The sequence below is a fragment of the Colletes gigas genome, unplaced genomic scaffold (assembly GCF_013123115.1).
Source record: "Colletes gigas isolate AHSC1104 unplaced genomic scaffold, ASM1312311v1 Colletes_gigas_Sc00004, whole genome shotgun sequence".
Lineage (NCBI taxonomy): Eukaryota > Metazoa > Arthropoda > Insecta > Hymenoptera > Colletidae > Colletes > Colletes gigas.
This window is the reverse complement of record NW_025106633.1, coordinates 8,102,719-8,118,239: the sequence shown is the minus strand read 5'-3', so window position 1 is coordinate 8,118,239 and position 15,521 is coordinate 8,102,719. Positions and strand designations below refer to the sequence as shown.

Below are 15,521 nucleotides of genomic sequence, written 5' to 3'. Positions count from 1 at the left end.
GTCTCCTCTTATAAAATAGTTGAACTAGGTGACTCACCTCGCCAGCTTACTTTGATCGGACACGTGATTGTCTGGTTTTTAATGAGGTACGCGTTCAGCGACGTCAGGCTCGGACTTTTCCGCAAGGTACCCTCGTCGTTCTTCCACACGTACGTGATCGCCGTTTGCTCGTACGATACTGGAACAGAGAGGGTCGCGTCAGGGAAGCTCCGCTCGAGGGGAACCAATCAGAGCAACGGGATTACACGTTTCGTTCATTTCGAAACAAAGGATCGGGTTAACCGGGAATTGCATGAAATTTTTAGATTCACTTACTGCTCTCGATCGCGAATGAACACAGTGGGTCGTCGAAGGGGAAGATATTAAGTCTACCCTGGCAGGATAGGATTAGGTGACGCCTAGAAAATTAAACACAAATTCAATTCCTTCTTGCGGTGGACAATTGTTTAATTAACAATCAATTTTTAATATAGACAGGGACATTTACCCCCCTTCAAGAATGGGAGAAAGTCATTTTATAAATGTGTTAGTTCCGTTTGGGAACAGTATGGAAACGATGGATTGAAAAATATAGCCCAAAACGAGTATTCTCGTTGTTGGTCCAGAACGTCACTATGCCTAAAAAATTACACAGGAATTCAATTCCTTCTTCAGACGACTCATTATTGAATTAACGATAAATTTTTGATATACACAATGGAGGCATTTAGTCTCCTTCCTCCCTCCAAAAATGGGAAAAAATTGCTTCGTAAAATTTTGTATCGTGTGTTTATTTAAAACGAGTATTGTCGTTTTTAACATTTGCAAGCCTAGAATAAGGTGGAACCTAGAAAATTGATTCAACTCCACCTTGCGACGAACTGATATTAAATTAACAATACATTTGTAGTATAGACAGATTTGCTCCCCTCCCCTCCCAAAAATGGGAATAAATAATGTAATAAAAGCGTTAGATTCCATTTAGGAACAGTTTCGGAAGGATCGATGGAAACATATAGCCCAAACCGAGAATTCTCGTTGTCGGTCGCGAACGTGACATTTCCAAACTGGAAATTATTGTCCCTGCGTGTGTTATATCTTGAGCACGCGTCCGCGGTTCGTCGACCATCGGACGGAACGTTTAATTGATCGCGCAAACGCGGCTTACACGGATGGGAAATATCGAGGAACGATAATAGGGACCGTTTGCGGCGCGAGTATCGACGCGATTAGGAACCTCGTGGAACGATTAACCGAGAGGATAAATACCTCATAAGGTAGTTGACCGTGCCGTTGCGGTATATCCGGAGGGCGAAGTGAACGGGTATAAGTGGATCCTTAAAGTCTCCGTGCATTATGAAGTACGTGTCCGGTAACCAGATATCGTCGTAGTGATGGATCGCGTTCAAGAACTCGTACTGCGATCGGTTGCTGTAACGAAGCCGCGGGTCGTACCACTGTTGTTGCAGCAAGAACTCCACCTCGTATTTCTGCCGATAACACCGACAAAACCACACAACCGTTACGAATATTAGTCGCGACGGATCGGGACGTGGATCGCACGACGTTACGATATCTTAAAATGGTCAAATTTCACCCGGTTTTCAATGTGCACACAACGCCTCCGGAGGAGTAAACTTTCTTACAACAATGTAAAGTTTTTATTTACATCGGGGCTTTGGCCTTCGTCGTATACACAGTTACTCCCACTCGTATTCGTATATTGGGTATTCGTTATTAATGGAAATTCACTTTTTAATTTTACTTCTACAGGCGTCTTTGCAATTTGCCTAAATTCCCAAATTCTTTCTTAGAACATGGAGCTCTATCTACAGATTAATTTTTGTTGCCCTAGACTAAATTTCTACTTTTCAATATTTTTACTAAATGCTGTGTATTTCTTTCAACTGTATTATACTTCTATTTATAAAGTAGTTTATATTCTTATTTATTTCAATACACTGGGAGATATACCCACTCGAGTATAAATAAAAATAATATTTAATATTCAACACGGATGTGTCTCTTTTTTTCCACGAGCGGTCACCCATCCCGTACTGCACGCGGCCGAATGATGCTGCACCTCGGTGACCGGACAGGAACTGGCGGTGTCCAACACGCCACGATCGTCGACAAGTTTTACTTCTAATTTATTCGAATATAAACTCGCGAACGACATTGCACGACATAAACTGCCGTTGAACAAATTTCAAATATAACAAGTTTCTTTCCATTCACAGCGGATCACCGTTGCAGTATACGAATACGAATACGAGGAACTGGTAAATATATTTCGGTGGAAATTCACGCGCGACGATGAACGAAAGAGAAGCGGAAACAGATATGTGAATTACCAAACTGGACTCGTCGGGGGAAGCCAAACTTAGCAACAGCACGCTCACGTTCACGGTCAAGGTACCTGAAACACAATCGTGCGATTGGAATTGTAGACTCGATTGGAAATCGTCGGTGGCAGTCTCGCGAGCGGAGCACGCTAATTTCGTAACAGCGTTCCTTAAAGATGCATCCGTGTATCGACGTGCAAGCCCGTTCAAAGCTTCCCTGTCCAATGGAATCCGGGTTCGAGTTCCTCGAACGTTAAACCGGGATCGATTATTTACGTCGATTAGCGTGGCTCCCTCTCGACTGTTGCGAAACCGATCGAAGCCGGCCTTCGACGAACGAGATCGATCGTAAGGATCAGCCTCCTTCGACACGGTAACCGCGAAACGGCGAACAAACGTTTTTTTTTTTCTCCTTCTTCTACGTTTGCGTAAGCCGATGCCGTTATTGCGTAAGCATCGTTAGCTCCATGCTGTGCACATGCTGCGACTAATGTCGTGTTCGTATTAAAGTGTCAAGCTCGTGGTCGCGGCTGGGACTCGGGAACCACTCGTTTCGGACCGTAGATGGCGTCTCGAACGTCCATTATGGACGAACGCGATTATTCGACCAATAAGACACGGGGATGACTTTGGATCGATTCTCGAATATCTTCGAAATTAGAAAATTACAAGTCAAATGGAATTATATATTTTTTAATGCAATGATCGATACGTACAGAGTGTGCACGTTATTATTAATTGATTCTTCTGAAAATTATTTTAGTTAGAAAAAAATGAAAGGAAACAAAGTTTTACTGTTTCTTGCAACCAATAGGATAGTGTATGTTAATTTTATATATTTATAGCTTTTTTGGGAAATGAAGATGACCAATTTTTCTAATGATGATGATTGTGATGATCGCCTTCGTTTCTTAAAAATTGATATAAATATGCAAAATTTTGAACTCTTTCATTTTTCTTTTTCTAATCAAGATAGTTTTTGAAAATATCGATAACAGTAATGTGAACATTTTGTACATAATTCCATTGGAGAAAACGATTTACATGGAACAATTTTGAAGATATTCGAGGAGGTCGATTTCAATGGACAACCCCTTATATCATTTGAGTCGAGTGTGGTAGTTGTACGTGTAAAAATGAACGAACAAATATTGTTCTCCGATTTGTTTACGAGGGAATTGAATTTGAAGATTTGTCGCGTCTGACTATTAATCTGTTTTTCTACTTACTCCGATATCCAAGTCGATATTCAATCTGTACTTATTTCAACTAACGAAATAAGTAATTGTTCGGTGAAAAACGAGTCCCAACCGCCGCCACGGTTGCCAACGCATTCGGCTAACACAGAGAGTCACAAGTAAACGAGTGTCTAGTACGCTGGAGTGTACAGAAATGGGTGGAAAAGATGGGACCAGGATGAAAAAGTGATTATACATATGCGTTCCCAGAGAAATCGATGTCGACGAGCGGGGAACGGTCTACTTCCGGCTCCGAGAAACAGGAGGTTGCGTGAACGACCGAATCGCGCGAAGGTGTCGCGTCTCGGATGCCTTCGGGGGCGAACAAAAATACGAAAATGTACGAAATCGAGACCGCGAATGCGCTTGCTCGCCGCCAGGGCTCTGTTAATTATCATTACGTTGTTAATTCGTTGTTGACGAGGCGCGTACCTCGGAGTCGGCTTTGAAAGAGTGTATCGGACTATATCCTGCCAATTGAATGGGTGATCCGGAGAGAAATAACGCTCAACGGTTTAGAGACGAATCTGGTGTAATTTATAAATAATTAATAAAAAATTCATAAGATATAGACGGTATCGAGTCGTCGGAAGCCTGTAAAAAGGCTGACAATTGTCGCGATTCTTCACGGAATCGATCTCTCTTTCTCCCTACGCTATACACCGATCGAATGTATAGCGCGATTCTCTCAAAAGTAGACTCGAGAGGAATCTGCGTACATTTACACTCGTGGCTCTGCCTGCTTTTTGGTGGGCATCTATCGAGCCACGACTGTAAATACGAGGTGTATACGAGGGATCATCGGTGTTCAGGCGAGTCTTTTAGCTGGAGAATCGCCCTATAGGAGGGCACTGTCCCCATTGTTGCAACTTTGTGAGAAGAAGTACAGCAATTTTTGGTTGCATTCTACCTCAAGAAGATTGTTGACTTCTTTTCACGAAGAATAGTCGAAATATCGACAACGTTTCGGATAAGTGGCCTGATACAGCTCGTTTACACGATATAGTTTTCTCATTGATTAAACCATTGAGATTAGAAGAAAAATTGATCCATATTTACCATACATTACGCTAAAGAAGTTTCAAGGAAATCAAGATTCGAGTTTGTTTTGCCGCCATATTGCAGTATCGCGTGAACGGGCTGTCGCAGGCCGTGAGTGCCGCCAACAGACTGGAATAAACGCGTGGCCAATTGTCCTTGCGTTAATTTGTCGTCGTTTGCGTGTGTTCGTCCTGATCGATGAAAGCGAGCGAAAGGCTTAGGTCGAACAACGTTTCCATTCCGTCTGACCGACTCTCGAAAGGGTAATTTTTTTGAAAACAACGAGCAAAGAGCTCCAGCTTCCTCTCTTTCTCTCTCTCTCTTTGGCCAGTATGGAAATATCAGGGGAAAAGTGTGCTTCCGCTCGAAAATCGATCGACCTACAAACCCTCGTAATGGAATGCAAAAATTTCGACGGGCAACCCATTCAGGATTCAATACGTCTGGTTCGACTGCAGTCCCTCGATCGACGCGAGGCAGACTGTTTCGAAATTCACAAGCTTGGCCGTTTCGAGGGCAGAGAAACTTCCGTGAAACGCGGAGCTGCCCTCGAATCGAAACCAGAGCGTCTAGGCGTACCACCCGTGAATCGAGTGCCATGTTTTTTACAAGGTAGGTTCTTTTTATTTTGTAGTAATCGTGGGTGACGAGCAACGGACGAGCGAGCGAGCGAGCGAACGAAAACGTTAACGAGAGAGTTATCGCGACACAGACGAGAACCGCAAACGACTGAATGGGTCGGGTCGGATGAATAATAATCGTGATAGCCTTAATTATTTCTCTAGACGAGGTTACAAGAGATGTAAAAACAGAAGAACGGACCGCGAAGGTGGGTGCGGTGAAGGTGTTGGTGCGACGTGTAGTGGTTATTGTTCTGGTTCTTGTACTGGTTCTTGGGGTCGTTAGAGGAGGTCGACGACCGGTTCGACAGGCTGGTGGCGTCACCAGGCCATCGCATTCCGCAGCAGAAATCCGCATCTGTAACACCCAACAACCCTTGCCCACGTCTCATCCTTTTTTTTTCTTTTTTTTTCGTCTCGCTACTGGGGGATTAACAAAACTCTGTTCCATCCTACGTTCGCGATCTACGTGTATACCTCGTCTTTCAAAATAGCTTCTCAATATACCCTGCGCGGCCTGCGCCGGAAACCACACGCCCCGCCATTAAAAAGGAAAACGATCGTTCCTGGAAAAATCGGTCAAAGAATTTTATTAGTCTATTTTATAAATTCCTCACTATGGGACAAATTTAATTGTGATTTAACGCAAACTTTAACCCCCTCCAAGTTTGCTTAACACTCTAACTCGTGGAAATATGAGTCATCTCCATATATGAAATATAGAAATTAGTAGATTTTAACAAGAATAAAGTAGACAGAAATTTCTGGTTATGTATTGTGGGGTCCTTCTCTATTGATGGAGAGCGTTTCGTCCAGGGCACACTAGTGCACTCATCCACCCTGAGGCAAATCTAGCAGACCATGCCTCGGATGCCTGGATATTACTCGTTCGAGGACCGTATACATACCAAGATAGACCAAGATCTCTTGCGAGAGAGGCAAGAGCGCGTGGCCCTCTGGCGGCCAGTACGGGAGACACTGGACCCCACAGTATCGTAGTTTAGAATTTTACACCACCAGTCAACGTGTTAAGATCCTCCATATTAAAAACTCAAATTAAAAAAAATTTTTGAATTCACTTTTGCACGAACAACCGTCCCCCCTTTCCAACATGGCGTCGTATCCGGCGCGTGCTGCGCGGGAACAATGGTCTACGGTAAAACAGCAACGACAACTACGGTGTGTGTGTATGTGTGTTACTCATCGAACGACATTCCGACACTTTTCTTATTCGTTAAATTCTATCGGTGTACTTATCGTTGTGCGTGAGGACATTGGTCTTCCCTTGCGATCTCGTCGGACGACAATTACCCGGGCGCATTAAAACATCGAAGAGTACATTGGCGAGAGGGAAGTGGGGTTATTGTAAATATCAGAGTCTCGGTTTGTCAGTGTGTAGATTTCTGTGACAGCCAGCAACTCTTGCCCACGTCTCATCCATATTTCTCGTTTACGTTCTGGCGAGCCCAAATCGACTCGAAATATTACTTCTTCGAGTTTCATTTTGGGACGCGACTACGATCGGGAGGACGGGGTCAAGACATTTCTCGTGGTCTTCGAACTTCGAACTGTTTTGGCGACCATTATCGTTCTTCGTATTCTCAGTTTCCGTTTCCGATTTTGGAAAACCATCTTCGATAATAAATTACTTTAATTGTTCGATGTATCTATGCGACTTCTGACGTGTGAAGAAATTTTTTGACCGACGATTAACGCGTCTCTGTGGTCGCTCGAATTGCGAGATCCCACGCGAACCGACGCGCGGGAAAAGCAGAGAAGCGATACGCGGCGGTTGTTTTCTCCGCTCCCGAGGCTCGTCGCCATCCTCCTTTTGTCCCGCGGCTCCGCGAAAAGCTCGCTTTCTTTGCCGTACAAACGACGCCGGTGCTCGAGGGCGTCGTGGCAACCTTCCCGTTCCCACCGATAAAAAAGCAAGAACCACCATTTTACTCTTTTTTCCCCCCCGAGTAAAACGCTGTCCGTTACAGCCAGTGATGGAACTTTAAGGGGTTCCACCACTGAACGTTTCTACAGAAAATGTGTTCCAATTCAGTCGAAACGACCCGTTCACCATGTATGAATTCTCATTCAAGAGTCAGGTTTGCGATTCATAAGTAAATTATAAGTCCATTCCATCATGTTCTCCGCATATTTCTATACTATATTTATTTATTTATTTTACGGTCAAATTTATAAAGAACTGAACAAAATAAAAATAAAACTATATATACTATCGTAAAAATAATTTCTCCAGAACGATTTGAAATTTTTTAATTTTGTCGAAAAATGCCACACCTTCTCGAATTTTTTTCTAGAAAGTGGGTAGGATTTCGAAGGTATGTGTATTCACCAAAAATGATTGTAATTGACCCCTGCAACCGAAAATAATTTTTCCAGAACGATTTGAAATTTTTTAATTTTGTCGAAAAATTTGTCCACATATTCGAATTTTTTTCCTCGAAAGTATTTACCCATATAATAAATAAATTTTCCTTTTAACGTCTGAGCTCTAATTTTCGCGTCGCGCGAACAGTACACGTGCCAATTTCGAGCACGTGCCGACACTCCAAAACCGCTGACATTATTTTAGACCCGAATCACGATCGTACATATATTTTAAACCACGAGATCTGGCACCGTCTATGAGCGAATTCGGCGGCCATCTTGGACGTTCAATTAAGGATTCACACTTGGATATTTACGATTCTCTAGATCGAAACTCGAAAAGTTTGTCCTCTGAATAAGTATTTAATATGAAAATAAATAAATTTGCAGAGTGAAAAAATGATCGAAATTTGAATGGCGACCAGGTAGGGTTAGGTTGCACGATGACTGAATATAGCAGTGTCGATTTAAATTTTGATACGTTGAAACGTCTGCACCTATCCTGAGGTCGCCTCTGACCGTGGCTGAATATAGATCTGTCAATTTAAATTTTGATACGTTCAAACGTTCGCACCTGTCCGAAGAGGCCCGTCAATTTAAATTTTGATATATTCAAACGTTTGCATCTAACCGTGACTAAATATAAGCCTGTCGATTTAAATTCTGACGCGTTCCAAAACACACTTTGATCGAAACTTGGTTTCTCGAATTTTATCATTTTATATTTTCTTTTTAAATTGGAAAATAAATTTAGTTATTAGAAATGACTGTAGCATATTTTACCGGAGAATCGATCAGAACGAAATTGCTACGTTCTCGACATTATTACGATCCAGTGGCCGTGTAAAATTCGCGGCAATGATGTATTTCACGAACTATTTGATAATTAATTACGATGTTCCGCGAGCGATGGGCGTTACAAATATACACGGAATTAATTTATTTGGGATCCTTTGACTCGTTAATTACGATTTTTTATGCACCATTTGTTCGCATTGAAATGCAGTTTGGGAAACGCTGACGCAGACTTTGCATTCAATTATCTTCCACTTTCCATAATTTCGTTAAATTTTTAAAAATTACGTATTCCGTAGGGGAAACTCTTTGTATTCTCTGAATTTCGAGACCTTTGCTATTATTATTATTATCATATCTATTTAGCGATTTTACCGACCTGTGTCACTATTATCATATCTGTTCTGCGACTTTACCGACCTCTGCTATTATTATTATCGTCATATCTGTTTAGCGATTTTACCGACCGGACTATCGGTAAAACAGGAAATCGCCTCGACGGTCCTCGATGTTTTCCATACGAACGATCCTCAATTATCGCGAACATGCTTTGAGGTTCCTCGTCGGAGGAGGGCGAGCGGGTCCTCCGGGGATTCCCGTCGAAAAATTCGGCCGAAGGACGCCGAGAAGAGGGCGAAGAGCGCTCGAAACGGAAACGAGGCGTATCGCGAAGCCGCTACTAATTACTTACTTCGATACGAGTATATTTCTACGCGCGATAGCTGCAAAGCTACTAGCTGGCTGTTTATCGCGACATCGCAAACACGTCTCGATGCCTCCAAGAGCTCGATAGAAGCCTCCCTCTGCAAAGCTCGTTCAAGCTTAACAAGTATTCCCCGGCGAGCGTGAGTGGCCGACGTTACGGAGATCCGTCCAAAAGTTTCGTTCGCCATCCATTATGTTACTTTCCCTTCGAACTAATCTTCCAAAGTACAACACCGAGCAACTTATTTCGCGTGGGTCCCGTGGACTCTCCGGGACCTATTCCCAGAGCTTACAAATTCTGAAAAGACTCGACCATATTATAAGTTATACTGTTTCTAATTCTGGTTGATTTATTATTCTGTACTGTACTATATGTGTGTGCTCTAAATGGGGTCACAGTAAATTATTATTGACTTTCCACGTTTCTATGTGCAAATCAAAATAGAGTATATGTGCCCCAATAAATCGCGTTTCTGTATTATGGAATACACATGTGGATGAAATGGATCTTCTCAATATATCGTTAGCCACCCCCCGAAAGGAATATCCAACGAGTTTTATGAATGGAGGAGGTATAATGTATGTTGGTATTTTGGTATTTATGTCTCTGTTATTGTATTTTTGCATTACTTTAGTATTTTACTATAACAATATTATTATTACTAATATATAAAAATATAAGAAATATTTGAAATAAGATACGAATTATTATATTTAGGGGTTGAGACAACCCTCTACAAAACTCCCAATTCGTTAATTCTATTAATACAAATATGAACTTGAAACATTTCTGGCCACACAGTATATTTTCAATAATGAATTTTTTTCTCGAAAATGCGTAGGAATTCGAGGGTATGTCTATTGGCCAAAAATGATTGCAATTGACCCCCGCAACCGACAATAATTTTTCCAGAACGATTTGAAATATTTTAATTTTGTCGAAAAATATCACACCTTCTCGATTTATTTTCTTGAAACTAGGTAGGATTTCGAGGGTATACCTATTCACAAAAAATGATTGTAATTAGCCCGTGGAATTAAAAATAATTTTTTTAGAACGATTTGAAATTTATCAATTTTGTCGAAAAATTTCACACCTTCTCGAATTTTTTTCTCGAAAACGCGTTGGAATTTAGGGGTATGTCTATTGACCAAAAATGATTGCAATTGACCCCTGCAACCGAAAATAATTTTTCCAGAATGATTTGGAACTTTGCAATTTCGTCGAAAAATTGCAGCACCTATTCGAATTTTTTTCTCGAAAACGCGTAGGAATTCGAGGGTATGTCTATTGACCAAAAATTATTCTAATCGATCCCTGCAACCGAAAATAATTTTTCTAGGACCATTTGAAATTTTTTAATTTAATATTTTGCCGTATGGATGCTGAACACCCCGTATATGTTACTACTACTATTAATAATATTATTATTACTTATTGTATAATAATATACGTATAATATAGTACAGAATCTGCAACTTTATGGAGTGATGATAATAATAACGTGCGACGGGAAGAAAGAGCGCGATCGATGGAGAAATTCGACGATCCTCCGGGAGTAGCGGTTGGCGATCCGTTTCCGTTAGAAAGCGTCGCGCTCGATCGCGAGAAGGGACGCCCGTGGGTCGGCGTAGAAAGCCAACGGGCTCGAAACACGCCGCTGCACGGCCTTTTGTCGTGCTTTTCGCGTCACAATCCCTGTCCGAGCGTCTCACGACCCACGTAGAAAAAGAAAATTCTGTCCTCGACCCGCTTCCGACCGCCTATAAATATTACCGTTACGCGAACGAATCGAGCGAAGCTAAGTGCACGGAACGCCGACGGCGGCGGACGCGTCGATCGCGAGAGCTCTCCCCCACCACCCCGTTACGATTCTCGAATCTCGTTTCGACGTGCAACGCGCGAGAAAAATTTCCGGCCCGTTGTTCGCCCGGAATAATCGACTGTATTTCGTACGAACAGACCCCCGCTAATTGCGCGGTGTGCAAACACTGCCAAACCGCCATTATTCCGACTGCTACGTACGTTCCGGTTAATGAAATTTATTCGGACAATGGGGGAACGCTTACTTTTATTTTTACGTTTGTCGTTTCGCGGACGCGGCGGGGCAAGAAAAATATTCCCAAAGCAAGTGGAAATATTAATATACCTTTTTCACGATCGAAATTAATTCCTCCAAACTATGACGCAAACATTCCCCCAGTGACGTCACCAGCCGCTACGCCGCCCGGGGGGGATCGATGGCGCATTCGACTTTTTATTTTTTTGCCCCCCGCGTGGCCAGGCGCGAGAGGGTCGACAATTTTCCGCGACGTAATTAGAAAGCTCGTTAGCCCGGCCGGGAAATTGTCGCGGAGCGATCGTTCGCGCGGTTCGATCGATGGAACGGGACCGCGATCGATGAGCGAACGAACCGGAAGGAGTTCTTTCCGACCGAGCGGCGGCGCTCGAAACTTTCGAGCGTTAATGAATTTTTAAGAGCAGGTTCGTTCGCGAACTTCCCTCGCGCGAGGAATTTATTACCAGCCATGAAATTGAATTTTTCCGACCGGGGTAAACAGCTGTCGGCCAGTCAATGGCCCGAAGCCAGCGACAGAGGACCGGTTAAGGTCGGACGGATCTCTCGATTCGGCCAAAGAAGCTCTCGAATTTCATTTTAACCCCACCCTCTGCCTCTTTTCACTCGCGCTCGCATTTCTCTTCACCCTTCTTATCTTTTTCGCTACCATTCACAGTTTTTCATTAGCATTCACACTCCCCTTTCGCTCCTATCTACACCCTCTTTTATTCACACGCTGGAAAATTTTATTAATTTTTTTTGTATATCGTTGCTCGAATTATGGGCTTCAAAAATTGTACGAGGTTAGGTTCTGGACGGAGGGAGGTCCGCGCCAAATATATTGGCCGTTCAAGGCCACTCAACCACCTCCCCCTCTCTCTCTCTCTCTCTCTCTTTCTTTCTCTCTCCCTTCCCCTTTCTTCTCGTTGCTCGCTTACAAGCCAATACGCGAGTAGCGCAGAGCGTCTAGCTAACGAAACGTAAAAACCTGCGATACCAGAAATCAGGGGTAATCTAAATACAGAACGTGAAAGAGAAAGGCAACGATTGGCAGTTTGGAAACTCACCTGTAAATCCAAACTCGGACGCCCGTGTATCTGAAAAAAGCCAAAATGTTCTACCGATATTCGAACGTTGGTTCCGGTGGCCTGGAGTGGCCAAATATTTGGCGCGAACCCGGCACTCGAAGCGATTCGAAAAACGCGTCTCGGCGCTCCGCCGCCAAATCGATCGTTTTTTAGAATTTTTATCAAATTGAAACATATTTAAACAGGTTAAAATGATGGGTTTTCGAGTCAAAAAATTTCAAGAAAACTGTCAATATTTCAATTCGAAGAAAATCCCCGAACATCGCGTCGGAAGAATAATGGATTCGGCGGTGGAACGACCCGGTTCGTCCTCCATTTTCTCTCCTTGATCTCTCTCACGCCTCCCATTTACTCGGTCAGACAGACCCACGAACACAAACGCACGCACTCACGCACGCACGCACGCGCAGACACGCACACAGACGCACACAGGCTCGACACGGTTGGAGCAATGGGAGAGAATCGAGCGTTTCTCTCTCATTCGCCGCTCGCTCTCGTTTTCGTTCTCGTGCTGGTTTAGCGTGATCGGGTCGATTTCTATATAGAGTACCCTTTTGACGAGGGGTGAGCAGTGAGCTGTGGTTGTGTGGTGCTGTGTGGTGGTAGCGGTGCCGGTGATGTTCGAGGTGCTCTGGATGGTCAGGGTGATTGGGTACGAGGTAGTCAGGGGTGTAGTCGTCTTGGCGGGTATGGGGCGGGGGCCTCAGTGTACCTTGGACCGGGGGCAGAAGCCGCTTGTCGTAACGCGTCGACAGCAGCAGGTTGTCCAGGATCTCCTTGTCCGACTTGCCCTCCTCGAAGCTGCAACACAACGCATTGTAGCTAGCCCCGGAACCCATCGGATCGTCAGCGATCATTCTTGCCCCTCCGCGTCCAATTTTCCCCACTCTTTCCCTCCTTTCAACGCGCCGGATATCCGGTCCTCTCGAGACCTCGAAGATCACTCGGTAAACAATATCGTTGCAATCAATTTTTTCTAAAAATTTAACCTCTGACTACAGTTTCAAGGTCACGGTGACACATTCGTATCTTATCATCAAGAAACAAATCACGAAAAGAATACCCACGACGCAGTAACACGGTAGTTAAAATTTTATTTGACAGATAAGACAAATTGAAAAAAAAAAAAATGGCTCCCCGAGTTGGACCTTCGAGGTATCCAAGATCGGTCTGTGCGACGTTGGTTCCTTGAACACCGAGAGCTCGACGGTGCTAATCCGTACGGAAGGAATCGCCGCGTTCGTTTCGAGGTTATGTAATTGTAAATGGCCACAGTATATCAAACGAGAAAAAAATCAAACGATCTACGGATTATCTGGAGAAATGTACACAGCTCTCTAAACGCACTATGTATATGGAAACAGCTTCTACCTTCGAGCGTCGCTGAATTATTCTGTAAATCGCTAGTTAACGTCTGTTGCTTCGATCGTGGCTAGATCACGATCAACTAGGATATCCAAACTTGTCTACTCGGGCTAAACGTGTACAAACGTGATGCAATTGAACGTGCGGGACGACGGTCGAACGAGAGCTTTTGCGTAACAAAAATAATATCCGACGTTGTTGTTCGAAAATAAAAATTTTATCATTCGTACTTAATAATATTTAAACAAAAAATAACATAAAATATTAATTCAACACTAAGCGCTAGTTAATTTGAGGTTAATTTGAGGAAAGTTTCGACGGATACTTTTGCGACACCCTGTATATTGATATCGCGACTGAGCTAGGAATGGTTAACTGTTAGGCGACGATCGTCTCGGCGACGAGTTTATGGTCGACACCCGGAACGAGCAAAGTCCCTTCCGTCGACCGTCGTCCCAGTTAATAACGAGACAAGTTTGCGCAGTATTAAACGTAGAACAAGTATAAGAGCTTTTGAACGTGAAACGAGACGACATTAAGGGCGATTCTCTATTCCATGCAAAAGGAATTTAATCGTGACCGGTAAATCGAGTACCGAGTAGGCTTCAATCTACTTGTATCGTACTATAACCTCGCTATAATGTCGCTCCCTCGATCCTATCACAAGCAAAAAATTCGTCTACGCTAGAAAAGTGTGTCCCGCGAGTCTTAGCTTCTCGATACGATTCCGGTTCGACGACGAACGATTAACGCGACTACGCGGGCCTGGGTGTCGTCGGGACGTTTCGATCGATCGACGAATACGTTCGTCGATCGATTGTAGCCGGGAGACTGTACGGAACCGGCTCGAATCGAGAAGGTAAGAGAAGTTGGTCGATGAAACTGGTGATTATCGTATTCGATAATACGTACATGTCCTCGGCACGCACGAGGGTGACAAGAGTGAGGGCAAGTGTGAGGATACAGAGGATGGTGAAGATGAGGGAGCTTGCGAGGGAGGTGAGAGACAGCGAGAGGACGGACGAGAGGCGGCCGCCACCACCCGCACACCGCCCTAGCGCCACCCAACCCATTCTATGTCATCTGAAACAGAAAGCACGTTTTCCGTTATTAGTATTCGCCATCGGGAAACGAACGTCATCGGGAGACCGTGCAAAGCAAAAAAAAAAACAGCTGAATCATACTCGCGCCGGGAAATGAAAAATACCGTAATTTGAAGAATTTATGTGGAAACAGGAACAAAGACATTCGACTAGCCGCTGTATCGATTGGAAATTCTCGAAGGGAGAAACACGGAGTCGCGGTCGTTTCGTGTTTGACCAGATTCAAGGTATAAAGTAAATCTGCTTAATCAAGTATTGACCGAGCAAATCTCGTCTGCAGTTGTTCGAGCAACACCAGAGAATGGTGTTTCGTAGCTGGTTTCGGGTACGAGACGATGTGGTCGCGCCCATCTTGCGATCTGTACCGATCAAATAACCTCTTACGAAGAGGTTAGAAATCGCTGTTCCAAATCGATGAATCTTAACAGACTTAATGGCTTCAGGAATTCTTAAATATTAGTTAAATCAATTGTATTCACTTGTTTCGATATAATTGTTATATTCTCTTTTATGACAAGATTTAAACCACTTACGTTTTGGATACATATTACTCTTCGTTCACATTTCTACGACTAACTGTGCCTCGTTCCGTTTACTGGACCGTTCCTGTTCGTTCCTGTTCGTTCCATCCATTCCATGCACACAAAAACGCACCATCGTCCCTCTTCTTAACATGTAATATTTGTCTTCTTCGATTAAAGCAGCTCGTCTTGTTCAGCGCATATGTTAATCACGTATAAAGTAATCTTCGAGGTGATTTTAATACTTTTCCAAACTTCGTCCCACAGTTTCTGTTC

The 15,521-nt window shown here is 43.5% G+C and overlaps 1 protein-coding gene across 14 annotated transcripts in view; it reads right to left on the bottom strand.

Annotated features, from left to right (window-relative positions):
* LOC122405531 (glutamate-gated chloride channel) overlaps positions 1-15,521 on the bottom strand; it is a 96,385-nt gene that overhangs the window by 27,721 nt on the left and 53,143 nt on the right. For 7 of the 14 annotated variants that reach the window (XM_043410365.1, XM_043410367.1, XM_043410369.1 and 4 more), the window contains exons 3-8: positions 14,534-14,704; positions 12,969-13,057; positions 2,334-2,398; positions 1,249-1,469; positions 316-398; positions 38-178 (exon numbers count right to left, since the gene is read on the bottom strand). In XM_043410365.1, coding sequence (XP_043266300.1) covers positions 38-178; positions 316-398; positions 1,249-1,469; positions 2,334-2,398; positions 12,969-13,057; positions 14,534-14,694 — 760 coding nt within the window. In that variant the 5' untranslated portion in view covers positions 14,695-14,704. Of the gene's footprint in view, positions 1-37; positions 179-315; positions 399-1,248; positions 1,470-2,333; positions 2,399-5,425; positions 5,582-12,235; positions 12,266-12,806; positions 13,058-14,533; positions 14,705-15,521 lie in introns of all 14 variants that reach the window. The other 7 variants (XM_043410359.1, XM_043410360.1, XM_043410361.1 and 4 more) reach the window with 3 other exon arrangements.